Source organism: Diospyros lotus, chromosome 1, assembly GCF_014633365.1.
Source record: "Diospyros lotus cultivar Yz01 chromosome 1, ASM1463336v1, whole genome shotgun sequence".
In the NCBI taxonomy this organism is placed as follows: Eukaryota; Viridiplantae; Streptophyta; class Magnoliopsida; order Ericales; family Ebenaceae; genus Diospyros; species Diospyros lotus.
The window spans coordinates 25,964,495-25,981,658 of record NC_068338.1 but is presented as its reverse complement, the minus strand read 5'-3'; the positions used below and the strand labels follow the sequence as shown (position 1 = coordinate 25,981,658).

The window sequence follows — 17,164 nt, the reverse complement described above, 5'->3', positions numbered from 1 at the left end:
GTGTAAAATGTGAAAATACAAGGACTCGGGCCCAGAAATAACAAATCGGGAGATATTTTTAAACTTTAAACACTAAATTAAAACAATAATTCATTAAAATCTTTAATTAATAATATTAATATAAATCTTGAAAATCATATTATACATTAATTTTAAAAATAAGAAATTAATTAATATTTATACTAACAAAAACTAAAATATAATAATTAATTTATTATAAAATATAAAATTCAACGAGTTACATTACAATGTAATTAAGCTCATTTGTGTAATAATAGTCTGTCTGATTGGTCAGATGCATTTATACCGGCTACCGGTAATTACCTTGACTTGCGACACAAATCTGCTTCCTGATCTTCATTTTTGGCGGCGGCGGCTGCGGAAGGAAATGGGGAAGCAGGGAAGGAAGCAGCGACACCAACACAAGGCTTCTCGTCCGCGCAGAGGAGCCTTCTTCAACCCCCAAGGAGAAGACCAAGACGATGAACTGTACCCTATTGACCCGCCTGAAAACGAAGAGGAAAGAGAGCAAGAATCCGAGAAAGATGAAGAAGGAGAAGGAGAGGGGCCAAGCGAAGACCCAAATGACCAAAACCACCCATCAAGCATTGACATTCCTTCCAAGTTTTCACTCTACCAGCAATCTGTGCAGGTGACCCATCAATTTCGATCCTTATTTCTCTCCAAGACCCTCCAGCTTTCTGTTGTCCCTACAATGCGTTTCTTTGTTGGTTGCAGTCCCCAAAAGGAGACATAACTTATCTGCAGAAGTTCTTTTTGATGTATGTGGGTGGGAGGCTGCCCCTTCATCTCCAGGAGGATTTTTGTGGCACTGCTCTTCTTAGGTGCTGATTATAAATTTCACCCCCTTTTGATTCTTGTTTTTTCCCATTTTTACTTGTCTTGTTTGATATGCCTGCGCATTGCACTGGTTCGTTAGCTAGTTGATGCAAAAGTTTTTAAAGGAACAATAGGAGCAATAAGGGGGGCTGAATCTCAATGGACCGTGGCAGCAGGGCTATTTTGTGACAGGGTATTGTAAATGGTAGAGTGGCTTTTCTGTTACAATCAATCCTTTGTCGCTCACTAGACCCTAAACCCTTAAAAACTTTTGATTCTTGTTTTTCCATTTTTACTTGTCTTGGTTTATACGGGGGCGTGCTGCAATGTTATAATTATGTATTGATAGGAAAGGTATTTCATCCATGAGGTTAACATTGGTGGGATTGATACACAAGGGGAAATCATATAATGATCCTTCCCATTGTGGCTTGGTGATATAGCATCTGTTTGGCTTGAATTTTGTTCCACATTTTTGTTGCAGAGGTTGTAACGTTTGACTATTACTGGAAACATTCAGTGCATATACCAATGTGAACTAGCATGTCGTGTAAAAACTGCATATGGTGCTCATCAAAAGACCGTTATTTGCCTTTTGCTTTATGATACTAATGAGAACATGAAATGTATTTACAAGTTAAGAGTTGCAGACTGACTCTGCTTATGTAGTCAAGCTGGCTTTTGCACATCTTTGCATTTCCAAGTTAGTGATAGAGGATTTCAGGATTTGAAATATAGATGTTCAGTTTAACAACCTAACTTTGTTGAGCTTAAAATTTGATTTATGTTTAGTGCTTAATGTAGGTTTGCCTTACATTTGAAAATCTTTACCTGCCTTTCATAGGTGTATCCATGTCTAATTTGGTATACTAACATTAAGTGATTGTTATGCGCATGGCAGTACAGAATGGCTTCGCAGTGACTCAAGAAGGACTGCTGTAGGATTAGATTTGGACCTTGAGGCACTTAATTGGTGCTTGGAAAACAATATAGTAAAAATTGGGGCTGATGGTTATTCAAGAATATCTCTGTTTCATGGCAATGTATTGGATCCTCATGATGCTAGATTTGTCAAACTTGAAAATCCATACCTCATAGGAAATGTTTCTCTGAACAATAATGAAGATGATGGTTCAAAGGCAGTTCCACTTGATTCAACTCTAGAAGGAAGGCCTAGTGGCCTTACTAATAGCAAGTTGATGAAGGACTTTCTATTACCAGCAAGAGACATTATCTGTGCTTTTAACTACAGTTGTTGTTGTCTCCATAGTCGAATAGAGCTGGTTTCATATTTCAAGCATGCCCGCAATGCCTTGTCTAGAAGAGGTGGCATATTTGTCATGGATTTATATGGAGGCACATCATCAGAGTGTGAGCTTAGGCTGCAGAGAAAGTTTCCTAATTTCACGGTATGCTCTTACTGCTTTGAAAGCTTTTTACTTATCACTGTGACAAGATTCATTTCCACCGTCACTATCATTTGAGAGCTCTTAATATTGGACGGGAACCTTAAAATAATGATTCATACTATTCGTTTAAGTTGCACCATTAGCTCACTGGTGTCCTAAAATGGTCAGAATTTGACTCGCCAAATTTGACCACTGCAAACAAGTGGGCTACAGTATTTAATACCATTCCCTAAGGAGCAGCATGCTAATGAGGTTTCTCTCTTAATTTAGGCATCAAACATTGTGATATATGTATATCTATTTTCTTACCTGATCCAAAATGAGTTTGTTCTTTTTATGTGTCAGCATTATTTTTTGAAGCCAGTATCTTGTTCTCCAGCTCAGCATCTCCTATTTTTGTTCCTACTTTCTACACTTGCTAATAGCCCTTTTACTGGTAGTGTTCTTGATCTTAATATGCAATAAATCCAAACTGTTACGAATTTTAGATCGAAAACAAACCACAATCAAACCATCAACCACACAAACGAACACATAATTTAACGTGGAAAATCCAAATTAGGGAAAACCACAGGCAGAAAGAACAAAATATCGCGAATGTAATATTAGTATTACAAAAGTGATATTGCTGCACTAATTCCAAGGTATTGGACACTTATTTATAGACCTAAAATAATTTGTAGATGTATATAGGAAATTCTGTCCTAATCAGAAGATGATTCAAGAGAATATTTCTCCAGATAAGATAAATCCCAATCAAAATCGAATTTGATAGCATTCTAATCATAGTCAAATTTGAAGTCCTAATTACGGTTGTTAAAACTTAGGTAAGAAAAATCATATCTATTTCCAGCAAAATAGGACTCAACATATACAGTTTTGAGGGTTAACACCCACTTCTCTAAAAAATAGGACACACTATCTACCCACTTAATCTGAAAACAAACAAAAAGATAAGGACCAAGACTCAGTCCACTTTGACCATAACAATCAAATAAGACTAACCAAAAATTAACCAACTTCACCAACAAATTAAGGATAAAAACAATGAGACATAAACCTATTGGATAAACCTGATAAAAATAGGAAAAATAAGCTCCTTATCTTCCGACACTCCCCCTCAAACTAGTAAATGGATATCCTTCATTCTTAGCTTGCTTGTTATCTTTTGAAAAATTGCACTTCAAAGGCCTTTAGTGAGTAAGTCTGCAAGTTGATTTCTTGTAGGCACAAATGGTATACAAATCAGACCATTTTCAAGCTTTTCTTTTATAAAAAGCCTGTCAACCTCCACATGTTTAGTACAATCATGTTGCACTAGATTATGTGCAATACTAATGGCTGACTTGTTATCACAATATAGTTTCATAGGAGCCTTTGACCTGATTTTCAAATCCTCTAGAATTATTTTTACGCATAACAACTCACAAATTCCAAGAGCCATTGACTTGAATTATGCCTCTGCACTAGAGCTTGCCACAACACCTTGCTTCTTACTCCTCCAAGTCACAATGTTTCTCCCTAGGAATGTACAATACTCGGATGTTGATCTCCTGTCAATCATTGACCCTGTATAATCAGCATCTATATAGGCTTCAAGAGTTAATTCTTGTCCCCTTTTGAACAAAATTCCCTTACCTGGTGTACCCTTTTAAGTAATGCAAAATTTGATACATTACTTTCAGGTGTACCTCATTGGGATTGTGCATGAATTGGCTAACGACTCCAACAGAATATGCTATGTCTGGCCTAGTATGTGATAGGTAGATTAGTCTCCCAACTAGTCTTTGGTGGAGACTCTTATTTGTTGTTGCATCTTTTAGGTTGTTACCAAGTCGGTGGTTAAGCTCAATAGGGGTTTCAGCAGGTCTGCATCTTAGCATACCTGTGTCTATTAATAGATTAAGAATATACTTTTGTTGAGATATGAAAATCCCTTGTTGAGAGCAGTGTTCTAAAACGCGGCCTAGGCGTTGCCGAGGCATTAGGCGGTCCTTGGCCGCCGCGAATACAGGGAAGTTGGTCTCCTAGGTGTCGGGCTCGAGTAATCAGACCGAATCGGCGCCTAGGCAGCCCAGCTGGCGCCTAGCCGCCTGGGATGCCTAACTTTTTTACGGGTGTCCAAAACAACGCTGATCTCCACAAAAATCCCCCCCTTTCCCTACTTCGCCTGATACTTCAACCTTTTCCTCAAAGAAATCCCTAATTCTCCTCACTCTTCCCCCTTCGCCGTTGCTGCTACAACCTACATTCGTTATCTCTTTTCCCTATTGCCATGTCGTCGCCAACTCGTTCTCTTCTCCCTTCATTGCTGTGCAAATCTCCTCCAACCTGTTGTCGTTCTCCTCTTTGAATCGGTCATGTTGTCGTTCTCTTCTCCAAACCCAAACCAACCCATCTTCGCTGTCGTCTCTTCGTCACCGTTCTGTTTACACTTTGCAGGTATATATACACATATATATATAGGTATTCGTTTATATATATAGGTATATCTGTTTATATATATAGAGGAAGATTTATATATATATATGAAGATTTATATATATATATATAGATATCTGTATGTGCATTTGGGATAATATGAATTTTAATTTAAAAAACAATAATTTTCCTATGCTCCAGTTTGGCACCCGACTAACGTCTAGCGCATTTTAGAACACTAGCTGAGAGTGAGCCACTTTAATACTCAAGAAATACTTCAACTTGCCTAACTCCTTAATCAAACACTTCTTAAGACTTTCCATTCCTTCCAAGTCATTGCCTGTCATTATAATGTCATCCACATAAACCAATAAAACAGTTATTTTTTCGGAAATAGAATGCCTTGCAAATAGAATGTGATCACCTTGGCTCTGCTTGTATTTCAAACTTAGCATAACTTCGGTAAATCTTCCAAACCATGCCCTTGGAGACTGCTTCAAACCATATAAAGCTTTATTTAATCTGCATGCAACATCCTTTCCTACTTTTGAACATAATCTTGGTGGCATTTCCATATAGATTTCTTCCTCTAGTCTCCATGTAGAAAAACATTTTTTTACATCAAATTGCTATAGTGTCCAACTAAGGTTAGTTGCTAGGGATAACAATATCCTTATGGTGTTCATTTTTGCAACTAAAGCAAAGATTTCAAGATAATCTACACCATAAGTTTGGGTATAACCTTCAGCAACCAATCTTGCTTTATACCTTTCTAATGACCAATATGAGTTATATTTAACAGTGAATATCCACCTGCATCCTACTTGCTTCTTCCCTTTAGCCAGCCTTACAAGATCCCATGTCCAGTTTTTTTTGAGTGCCTGCATCTTTACTCATAGCATTCCTCCAATTCTCATTACACAATGCCTTGGATGCTGTTTTTGGTATGGAAATAGAGCTTATGTTGGTAAGGAAAGCTTTATGGCTAGGGGACAGATTTTTGTAGGACATAAATAGGTGCAGAGGGTGCTTTGTGCAAGCTCTAGTTCCTTTCCTATTAGCAATAGGAAGTTCACTATGACTTGTGTTTGATGGATCAACAACAGGTTCAATCTCATTAGGAGATGTGGAAGGAGAGCTGATTACCTCTTTCTAATCAGTATCAGGACCAAGTGTTGATTCGGATGCCTGAGCAGGTGTCGGATGAGCAGTTGTTCCCTTTCTTCTTGAGTATACCAGAAGTGGATGGTGTACTATAGGTGTCAAAAGGGCCGGCCCGGCCCGTCCCGGTTCGGCCCGAGTCGGCCCACGGGCTTTTTAAACGGGCCGGGCCGGGCCAGCCCGTGGGCTAGAGGGCCGAGCTGGGCCCTTAGCCCACAGGGCCTAGCGGGCCGGGCTCGGTGGGCCCGACCCTTTTTTTTTCTTTTTTTTAAATAATTTTTTTAAAAATAATACATATAATATATACATATATAAATATCAAAATAATACATATATAAAAATTAATTTGTTTCTTTTTAAAATATTTTCTATCTTAATTCTTAAGTTTTAAATATTATTTCATTATTTTATATTTCAAAATTCTATATGCCTTATAATTTTTCTTGTGAATTGATATGAAAAATAATGTACATATAAAAAGGAGAATGTTTATTTATAATTTAAATATATAAAAAATTTAACTTAAAAATTTTAAATAAATTAATTGATGGTTATTATTTATATATATTGCGAAATTAAATTTTTTAGTATCCAATATCAATAATTACTAAAGAATAACAAAATTAAAAAAAAAAAATGAGTAAGGGCCTTACTGGCCCATAAAGGCCCAATGGGCCGGGCCGGGCCGTGGGCCCAATTTCTTTGTCCCAGCCCGTATGAACAGTAACGGGCCGGGCCAAAGCCCGGCCCGTCACGGGCCGCCCGGCCCTTTTGACACCTCTATGGTGTACAGGCTCCTAGGTTGGTCCATCTTGTATCTATTCTTAGGTTTTGGTTTGAGTATTAGATGTAGGTTGTAAATGTGGAAGGGAGGGGGGGGGGGGGGGGGGAGGGTAATAAGGATGGAAATTCAAGTAGAAATAAGTTTATGTCCTTATCCTTAGTTATTGTGGCCTCCTCTTGAAGATAATGTTGAGTAAAATACTGATTTTGTTTAGCAAATGTAACATCCATTGATGCAGTCACCAATCAAAACTCGGCCCAAGGTCGACCCGACTAAACCGAAACAGTAGCACTGAAATAGTAGTAAATAGTATTTTAATACTTAATATATTTTAGGATTCTACTTGATTTAGGATTCTATTTCATGTTTCTACTTGATTTGGGATTCTATTTCATGTTTGATTAGGGTTTTATTTCTATTAAATTCTAGTTGACTTTTACTTAGAATTTATTTCTATTAGGATTCTAGTTGGATTTTGTTTACAAATATTAAATGGATTTGGATTAGCCAAATACTATAAATATACCTAGAAGTTAGGAGTCGTAATCAAGTTTTCTTAATACAAATTTCAGCAACCTATTTAGGTGTTCTTAGCAAAATAGTCTTGTTTTTGCTTCTTCTTGAAAGCCAAGATTCGGTCATTTAAGTTTGTTCTTTCAAGGGTTTATTTTGATGTGTTTTCTTCACACACGCGCTACACGTTGCATTAGGTGGTATCAGAGCGGTTCATCAACCAATCAGATGGCCAATCTTGAAGGTAACGGTAGCAACCGGCCTCGTGACGGTGATTGGGGGTTGCCCGCGGTTTGGAGAGTAATCGAAGAACAATGGGAAATAACTCGTACAATGCAGCAATAATTGGAGCGAATCTACAACCAATTGGGCATTTTACAACGAGTTAAGGATAATCGGAACTGGACTAAGGGCGTGAATCAAGCCGGCTACATTAAATCGGGAGGACCAGCCATTAATCCTAGAAGACTAATGACGAATGATAGCGACGATGAGGGTGATAGCCAACCCTAGTGGTAAAGGGGTTAGGAGGAATGCGCAACAACATAACCATTGGGGAAACGATGAGTATAAACTAAAGAATGGCTTTTCGGTGAGTTTGGAGCTTGATCTCGAAGATTATGTTGTCCCAACAACCTCAACGTTTGCAAACTTAGGTCTGGTTTATGCTACTAACACGACAAAAACTCCAAGGTTGTTGACTCATACTGGGATATTTTCCAATTCCAAGGGCTCAGAAATTGCTTCGCAATCCAAGGATGGTTGTGTTTCTTCTGATCAGCTTGCGACTATAAAGGAGATGGAGGCCATGGTAACAGATTCTTCTATAGTTTATTTAGGTTCTGGCATGGTTGAATCGAAGGCAATAGGAACATATTCACCTTTGCGATTGCAAAAGCAAGATAGTCACAAGGGTCTCCTTGTGGATAGAGATGTTGGATCTCCCAGGCTAGTTAACTCAGGTAGTGCAATTACTTTCGGTATTAATTTGAAATTAGATTCTAAAACTAAGAATGTTGTAGTAGCTGCTGCTATAGTTGATCAAATGCTTAGACCAAAGGAGGATTCAAACATCAATATTTTAAATGATGGAGAGACTACTGGTAGTCATGGAATGAGCCTTTATTTGAAACAGTTGCAAAAGAATGCTTCTCCTGGTAAGAAAAATCTACTAATGAATTCAGAAGCCGTTGAAGAGTCAAAATCAAGAAAGCTAAGAGTAGAAAGACCTGTGATAAGATTTACCAAATTAGAGAAGCGCCCAAGATGGAATGTTCAATGTCCTCAATCTAACATTAATAATGTAATGGAGGTAGAGGGCAACAAACATAGCAATGGTTGGACCCATGCCAACGCAGATATGGCTAAGAAGGGGAGGAATGTTTTTGCTCATGTTCCCTTAGCAAAAAAGTTCAAGCGGTTTAGAAAGATGTCAAGCAAAGGTTGCACAAATAAGAAGTACAAGGCGACAACTGACAAGCATAGGAAGCACAAGGTATTTGAGGTTGAAGATGAAGTCATGATATTCTTGAAGAAAAAATGGATTCCAACAGGAAAGCAAAATAAGTTAAAGTCAAAGAAGTATGGTCCTTACAAGATTACAAAGAAGACCAATGATAATGTTTATGTTGTGGATTTGCCCAATCATATGGATATTTCCAAACATTCAATGTGGCTAATATCTCTTTGTACTTGTTGGACGTGGATTTGTCCTACCCGAATCAAAATTCGAGATCGAATTTTTCTCAAGTGGAGTTGAATGATGCGGTCATCAATCAAGATTCGGCCCAAGGTCGACCCGACTAAACCGAAACAATAGCACCGGAACAGTAGCACTGAAATAGTAGTAAATAATATTTTAATACTTCATATATTTTAGGATTCTACTTGATTTAGGATTCTATTTCATATTTCTACTTGATTTAGGATTCTATTTCATGTTTGATTAGGGTTTTATTTCTATTAGGATTCTAGTTGACTTTTACTTAGAATTTATTTCTATTAAGATTTTAGTTGGATTTTGTTTACAAATATTAGATGGATTTGGATTAGCCAAACACTATAAATATACCTAGAAGTTAGGAGTTGTAATCAAGTTTTCTCAATACAAATTTCAGCAACCTATTTGGGTGTTCTTAGCAAAACAGTCTTGTTTTTGCGTTTTCTTGAAAGCCAAGCTTTGGTCATTGAAGTTTGTTCTTTCAAGGATTTATTTTGGTGTATTTTTTTCACACACGCGTTACACACTGCGTCATCCATTGATACAAAGAATTTTTTGGTTGGTGGATGGAAACACTTATAACCCTTTTGAGTAGGTGAATACCACACAAAAATGTATCTAAGAGCTCTAGGATCAAGTTTTTCCCTATGTTGAGAGTGTAGATGAACAAATGCTGCACACCCAAACACTCTAGGCATAAGGCCATTGGAAACTGAAACTTGTGGAAAGAATTGAGAAAATAGTTAGAGTGAACTTTGGGAATTTAGATTTCTTGAAGGCAATCTGTTTATAAGGTGAGTAGCAGTTAAAATGGCTTCCCCCCAATACTGTTTTGGAACATTTCTTTGAAATAAGAGAGCCCTTGTAATTGTAAGAAGATGTCCATTCTTTCTTTTGGCTAGCCCATTTTGTTGTGGGGTATTAATATAAGAGGATTCATGGATTATGCCTCTTGCTTGAAAATAGGAAATAAGGAATTGATTGAAATAGTCCTTAGCATTATCAGACCGGATTGTTTTAATCTCAACATTGAATTAGGTTCTCAACATATTATAGAAAACTAGAACTATGGAACTCACTTTAGATTTGTTCTTTAAAAGATAAACCTAGGTAACATGAGAACAATCATCGATAAAAGACAAACCATCGAGCCCTAGTGATGTTAGAAATGGGAGAGGGACCCCATATGTCACTATGGATAAGAGCAAGTGGAGAAGAACTCGTTTTCATATTAACTGGAAATGAAGTTTTCTTATGTTTTGCAAGTTCACATATATCACACTGAAAGTCTTCTCCTGTAATGCCCCACTTTTCCAAATACGCAATAACCTAAAATATAATTAAGACATCACCTACGGGTGTTATGGAAACCCTTACTAACGGAAGCATTGGATCGAACTTACAAGCTTAACCAAAGCTAAATAAAAGAGTTTCCACTAGATTTTCTTTACAAGCATAAGAAATGCATATGACCTTCAATACTCCATGAAACACATCATAGCAGGTACAAATGTAGGACACCTACACACACCCTTTATAACCTTGAGTATCCTAGCTGTTATTTACAATACATCACTTGGATTACATGGGTACATAATGAAATAAAAAAAACCCAGAGCTAGTCAAGCACCACCTCCTTGCCCTTACTCACACTGGAACCTGTATCACCTGGTACATCTCATATACCTGGAACGATGAATGTTCCAGGGGTATAAAACACCCGAGTTAGATAATGACATCTAAATAAGTGATACAAGAAAGAAAATAGTGCATGCAGGTGTAATATGTAGATATGCCGCAAAATCTTCCCAACGATAGCCATGCTAGGGTACTGCCATGAACCTCTTGGCCCCCTTACACGAGCACGAGATAAGACATGCCAGAACGTAGCCATGGTTGACTCACTCGGCCCTTTTACACAAGCACGAGATAGTCTCATGTGATAGCAGATGCTGGGGTGTTGCCATGTCTGAACCTCTCGGCCCTTTTACACAAGCACGAGATAACCCTATTACGCGAGCCTACGTGGTTAGCCCTCTTACACGGGTCCCTGTGGTAGTTCACATATGACAAATCACTAACAAGCCACAGTCATTAAACAACATGATGTAAGACAAAGCAGAAGGAATATGCACAAACCAAGGGAAAAATGATATGCATGCCACGACCCGGTCCTATTGCACGGACACGATTTCCCACGATGACTCATCAACAAACCACAACCGCAAACTCCATGATGTGTTCAAAGATAGGAAAGATATGCTTGAAACAAAGGAAACATAAGACGTAAGCCAAAATCCATCCACAAATGAAACCAAGGATGGCCAAGAGAAAGCAAGAAGTATGCAAGAACTACTCACAAATGAAACCAAGAATGATCAAGAGGAAACATGCACAAGAACCACTCACAAATGAAACTAAGAATGATCAAGAGGAAGCATGCACAAGAACCACTCACCTTGACTATTTACCCAAGAAAGCACTGTTTATAACAAGCGGGAACAGTTTTCTCGTGGTTTTCTGACTGATTGGTACGAACTTCGAGAAAGGCCCTGAAAATTCCCTCAAGGCTTATTCTCTCTCAACTTTCTCCCTTCTTTTCGACAGTGTTTCCTCTCTCAAACTCCCTTGCTTGGTGCCTAAAATGAATAACCCCAAAGCCCTTATTTATAGGAAACTTCGGCGAACCAAATCGCGCCACGTGTCACGTCATCATTCCATCCATGTGCACCCAACCAAAGTGTGCCACGTGTCCCTGATATTTTGAACCTTCACATGTTTAATTAGATTTTCCAATATTCCCATCATTACAACCCACATGGTTTAATTCATTTTTCTACATTTCCCATCATTACACCTTTAATTAATGACTACATCCCACATGGTTAATTGCATTTTCCACATTTCTCATCATTACACTTCAAATCCTATCTCCAAGTGGCCAATGAATGCTTGCCACATGTCCTTAGAGATAATGTTTGAAGACTTTTGGAAACTTAGAAGCTAAGTAAGCTTTTCCTTGGCTAATCACGTAATGCCACCTCAGGGGGTCATTATGAGCCATCATGTGACCTTATCTTTTCTTCCAAGTGGCCAATGGTTGATTGCCATATGTCATTGAAAATAAGGTTTGAAGACTTTTGGAAGCTAAGTCTTGAATTTCAAAATGATCCAATGATGGATTAAATGTTATTTGAGATTCGCAATCATGACTTAACTATATTGGAATAAGTTTGGAATCCACAATCATTACTCCCAAATGGTTTAGTTGGTCCAGTTCATTATTCCAATGATCTAGCTACAAGTTTCAAGAACTACACATTGGCCTGAACTTTTCGGGTAATTTGCACTTAGGCCCTTGCAACTTGGTTCCCGGGCCATTTTTAATTGTACTTTTTGGTCCCTAGAAAATGGATAAATTACGCTAACACCCCAAGATTTTTAGGTAAATTACACTTTTACCCGAACTTTAGTATTTACAATTTTGCCACTGGTTTAGAAACTGAATTTTTCCCTTAAGGCTTCTCCAATTCCTTGAAAGGACCTATTTCCTCAAGTATTAGAACCTAATAACCTCAGGTATTATATCATATTTGAGTTTGAAAATCTAGGGTATTACATCTCCAACTAATCCTTTGAACAATAAAGGATACATCAATCTAAGAACATTAAAGGATGGATGACCAAAATGTAGGTGATATAACCAAATTCTTTCTTTATGTGACTTTTGAGGACTCAGATAGAAAAGACAGTGGGGAGAACTTAGCTATCCTATCCTCCTGTCCACTTTGTTCCTCAGCTTGAGGTTTGCCGTGCAGCTTCCAACATTTATCTATAGTACGTTTAGGTTTCTTACAATAAGTACACCACGATAGATCATTACTTGATCGAGACCCATCTGGTGTTCTTTTAGCCTCACCTCCTTATTGTTCAAAACTGGAATGATTAAGGGTCACTCTTCTTGTCATTAGAGCTGAATTATCTATCGTAGGAGGCTCAAGCATAACTCTTCTTCCTTCCTTAGCTCGAACAATGGCTAGAGTCTCATTTAGGGATGATAAGTCTTCCTTCCCAAGTATATGTACCCTTACTGCATCAAACTCAATATTTAAACCTGTAAGAAATTCATAAATCCTGTCTTTTTCAACAAACCTTTTTAGAAGGGTTGCATCCTCATTACAAGTCATCTTGATACACTGATAATGATCCATCTCTTGCCATAAAGTTTGCAAGAGATTGGAGTATTTAGTGATTGATTGATTCCCTTGCTTTGTAGTTGAGATTTTTGTTTTAATCTCATAAATCTAGGCTGCATCTCGAACTTAAAGTAAGTCTGCTTAACAACATTCCAAATTTCTTGAGCTTTGTGTAGAAACATGACAGTGTCACTTATCTCCGGAAGCATTGAATTCCATAGCCAGGACATTACCATAGAGTCTTCTTCATCCCAAGCCTCAAACATAGGATCCCTTTTTTTAGGTCTAGTGTCGTGCAAATGGCTCAGCTTGCCTCTTCCCTTCAAGAACGTGTGAACCAGCTGAGACCATTTCAGATAATTATTACCATTTAGCCTATAGGCTGCCTAGATATTTTGTAATTCTCTGGTTGAAGGTGTACCTTTGTTATCTCCGTTTACAGTTGTTGTAACAGGTGTCTCGGATGCACCACTAGATTTTGTTTCGGTAGACATGGTCTTTAGATGGAACTCACTTAATCTCTAGGGTCAAAAAATGGGGTAGGATTTGATCTTGCAGTAGTACAAGTTTGCAGGGCTTAAGGATACGAAGGCTGGTAGAATCAGTGTTAGGAAAATAACTACCTACAGCTCTGATACCATGTTAAAACTTGGGCAAGAAAAATCATATCTATTTCCAGTAGAATATGACTCAATATATACAGTTTTGAGGGTTAACAACCCACTTCCCTGAAAAATAAGACACACTATCTACCCACTTAATCTGAAAACAAACAAAAAAGATAAGGACCAAGACTCAATCCTCTTTAACCATAACAATTGAATAAGACTAACCAAAAATTAACTAACAAATTATGAATAAAAACAATGAGACATCCCATCGGATAAACCTGATAAAATAGGGAAAATAGGCTCCTTATCTTTTTATAACGGTCAAATTAGGAATCCCAATCATAGACAAATTTGAATTCTAGGTCACAATTATAACACAAACTATTGAAAGGCAGTTTGATTTAGACTAGATTTTAGTTAACAAAGTAAACTATCATCTACAACAATTTTATAGAATTGTCTTGATCCCTTTTTGCCACAAGAAAATGCACCAAAGCAATAAAAGGTTCAAACATCTCCTATATTTCTTTGGGCGCCAAATACATACTCCATGCATTGAAAGTAGTCAATTGTGCTACAATTAATAAAATCCTATTCTGTAAGGAGCATCATATCATTGAAGTTCCTTCCTTAATGCATGCAACATCAAATACTACAGTAATATTGGTACTTGGTTGACTTGTCATGCCACAATCACTGCTACAAGCTATTTCATTTTTGTTTCTGGATATTTGGATAGATATAAAGGCATTGATGCCAGTATGAATATATTCATAGTATATTCTAGCATTGAGCAAGGTATAATGGCCTTACAGAAGATGTGATTGTGCATAGAGATGGTTGGAAAATTAGAATTCGTGTAGCCAACCCCATTTACTGGGATTAAACCTAGGTATTGTTATTGTATGTCTGCATCTCCTGCCTTTTCCTTGTCCTTGCTACTATCCTCTCTCTTCGGGCAGCACTCTTGATTTGACTAGGCAATAAACCAAAATTATGAAGAAGCTACTTAATTTGGTTATTGTTACAAAAAAGAAATAAGTTGTCATCTAGAATCTATTTTGGCACCTAAGCATATGAAAATTTGATTTGCTATGCATTTTTGCAGCACAGTAACACACACCAAGCCAACCAAAGTCCAAATATATCTCCAATTTGTTTCTGTGTGGTGCTAGAGCCACCCTGCTCATGTGTATCTTACGTCTGTAACTAGGATTTATGGAAAGAAAAGAAAAGGAAAAGAAAAGTGGATTTCTTGTTTGCATGCATGTAAGCTATGTTACTTTTCATTTTCTTTTCCATAAAAAAAAAGAAGTCTTCATTGCAAACTAGCCTTAGCATTATGAGAAATATGCAAGGAATGTTCATTGATGGTCTATTATCTCTCCCAAGGAAAGAAAAATCTAGATTGACTAACTGATTGCCTTTGTTCTTCAAAAGCGATGGAACCATTTTACCGACCATTTCTATATTGAAATTGGTTCTAAATTCTGAACTTTGACTTGGTTATCTGTTCTAATTTCTAGTATGTTTGGGAGCAAGCTGGCTTCGACATTGTTCAGCGTAAAACAAGAATTAGCCTCCATTTTCACCTCCAAAAGCAGCAGAAAAAACTACGCCATGCATTTTCATATAGCTGGAGGCTGTGAGTTTGTCATCTTTCTGTTCAGTCTATATTTCTTTAGATGGCATTTTCTTTCAGGCTCCTTTGTCGTATGATACAATGATCATGTTTGCAATAATGTCTGAAAGCATTAAGACACGATGCTTGTGCTTGCAGGTGGTCGTTGCCTGAGATCAAAGACTGCTTAGAGGAGGCAGGGTTTCAGTCCATCCATTTCTGGATGCGGCAGATGCCAGATAGCGATGAAATCAGAAGCATGGAGGGGTTCGGTTCTGCCAGAGATGTTAAGTATGAAGAGGTTTCGAGTTTCGAGCAACAAGATTCATGGAATGCATATATCGTTGGCGTTTCGTAGTAATGGATCTTTGCCAACTTATGTTTGATCTTACTGACATCCTTCATTAGTTTTCCATTTACTTTCTTCATCTTTTGAATTGCTGCCAAGGGGCTGTAGGGAATTATAGACTGTTTCTTTTGAACTGTCAATATATCCACATGTTGTTACTCTTTTAAAAGTTCTGGTGCATATAAACCCAAGAAGAAGCTTGGCGCTAGCGAAGATGATATGATAGCTATCCTCTTAGGAATTTGAAATTGTGGGTTAATTTGATTTTTGGTTTTGCTGATGTTTAGTTGGTTCATGTCATAAGACATAAGTAAAGGATCACCAATATTGCTATGAATAAAATCTTAATAAGAATGAAACTAACCTGAAATAGGCAATGTTATGCTCACGTGACTCTCCTTTGACGCATCACAAGAGAGTCCTGGTTTTACTATTTTACATTCTAGACTTTCATATGGGGTCATTATTATTTTGTTTATTTTCTTAGTTTTATCGCTCATGTTCGTGACCTTAATGGTGTGTTTAATTGAATAAAAGACGGAAAAAGAAAATATTTTTCAATTTCATGAAAAATAATTCTCACCTCTTATGTAGTTGTAATTTTTTATGAAAAATGAGTTAAAAATATGTTTTAATGTGTTATACCATGAAAATTTTTCATGAAAATTGTTAAACAATCAAACATGCAAGCATAGAAATTTTTTCATTGATATGACATTTTTCATAGAAAATAATTCTAATTATTTGATTGAAAAATGATGCAAAAAGAAAATATTTTTCAATTTCATGGAAAACAATTCCCACCTACTTTCTAGTTGTAATTTTCTATGAAAAATGGGTCAAAATATGCTTCAATGTGTTATACTATGAGAATTTTTCATGGAAACTGTTAAACAATTAAACATGAAAAATTTTTCATTGATTTAACATTTTTCATGGAAAATAATTCTAATTATTTGATTGAAAAAAGATAAAAAAGGAAAATATTTTTTAATTTCATGGAAAACAATTCCCACCTCCTCTCTAGTTGTAATTTTCGATGAAAAATGGGTCAAAATATACTTCAATGTGTTGTACTATGAAAATTTTTCATGGAAACTGTTAAACAATTAAACATGCAAACATAGAAAATTTTTCATTGATATGACATTTTTCATAGAAAATAATTCCAATTATTTGATTAAAAAAAGATGAAAAAGGAAAATATTTTTCAATTCCATGGAAAACAATTCCTACCTTCTCTCTAGTTGTAATTTTTTTATGGAAAATGGGTCAAAATATGATTCAATATGTTGTACTATAAAAATTTTTCATGAAAAATGTTAAATAATCAAATATGCAAGTATGAAATTTTTTTCATTGATCATATATTTTTCATAAAAAATAATTCTAATTAAATACACTTTAAATGTCTGACGCATACAAAGCATCTAATCGTACAAACAAATTGAGGGTTTGATACTAATTGATCAACTATTCTTTTTCAATGGTGGACAATTTCTTCTTAACCAAATTATTTTGGGTCATTTTTTTTGTTCA

General features: G+C 36.7%; 1 protein-coding gene across 1 annotated transcript; it reads left to right on the top strand.

Moving 5' to 3' along the window:
* The first annotated feature begins 312 nt into the window (after positions 1-312).
* On the top strand, positions 313-15,794 carry LOC127811071 (uncharacterized). The gene is made up of 5 exons (XM_052350785.1): positions 313-652; positions 739-845; positions 1,742-2,249; positions 15,182-15,300; positions 15,436-15,794. The coding sequence occupies exons 1-5, from the start codon at positions 389-391 to the stop codon at positions 15,632-15,634; spliced, it is 1,197 nt and encodes a 398-aa protein (XP_052206745.1). The 5' UTR covers positions 313-388; the 3' UTR covers positions 15,635-15,794.
* Positions 15,795-17,164: the final 1,370 nt, after the last annotated feature.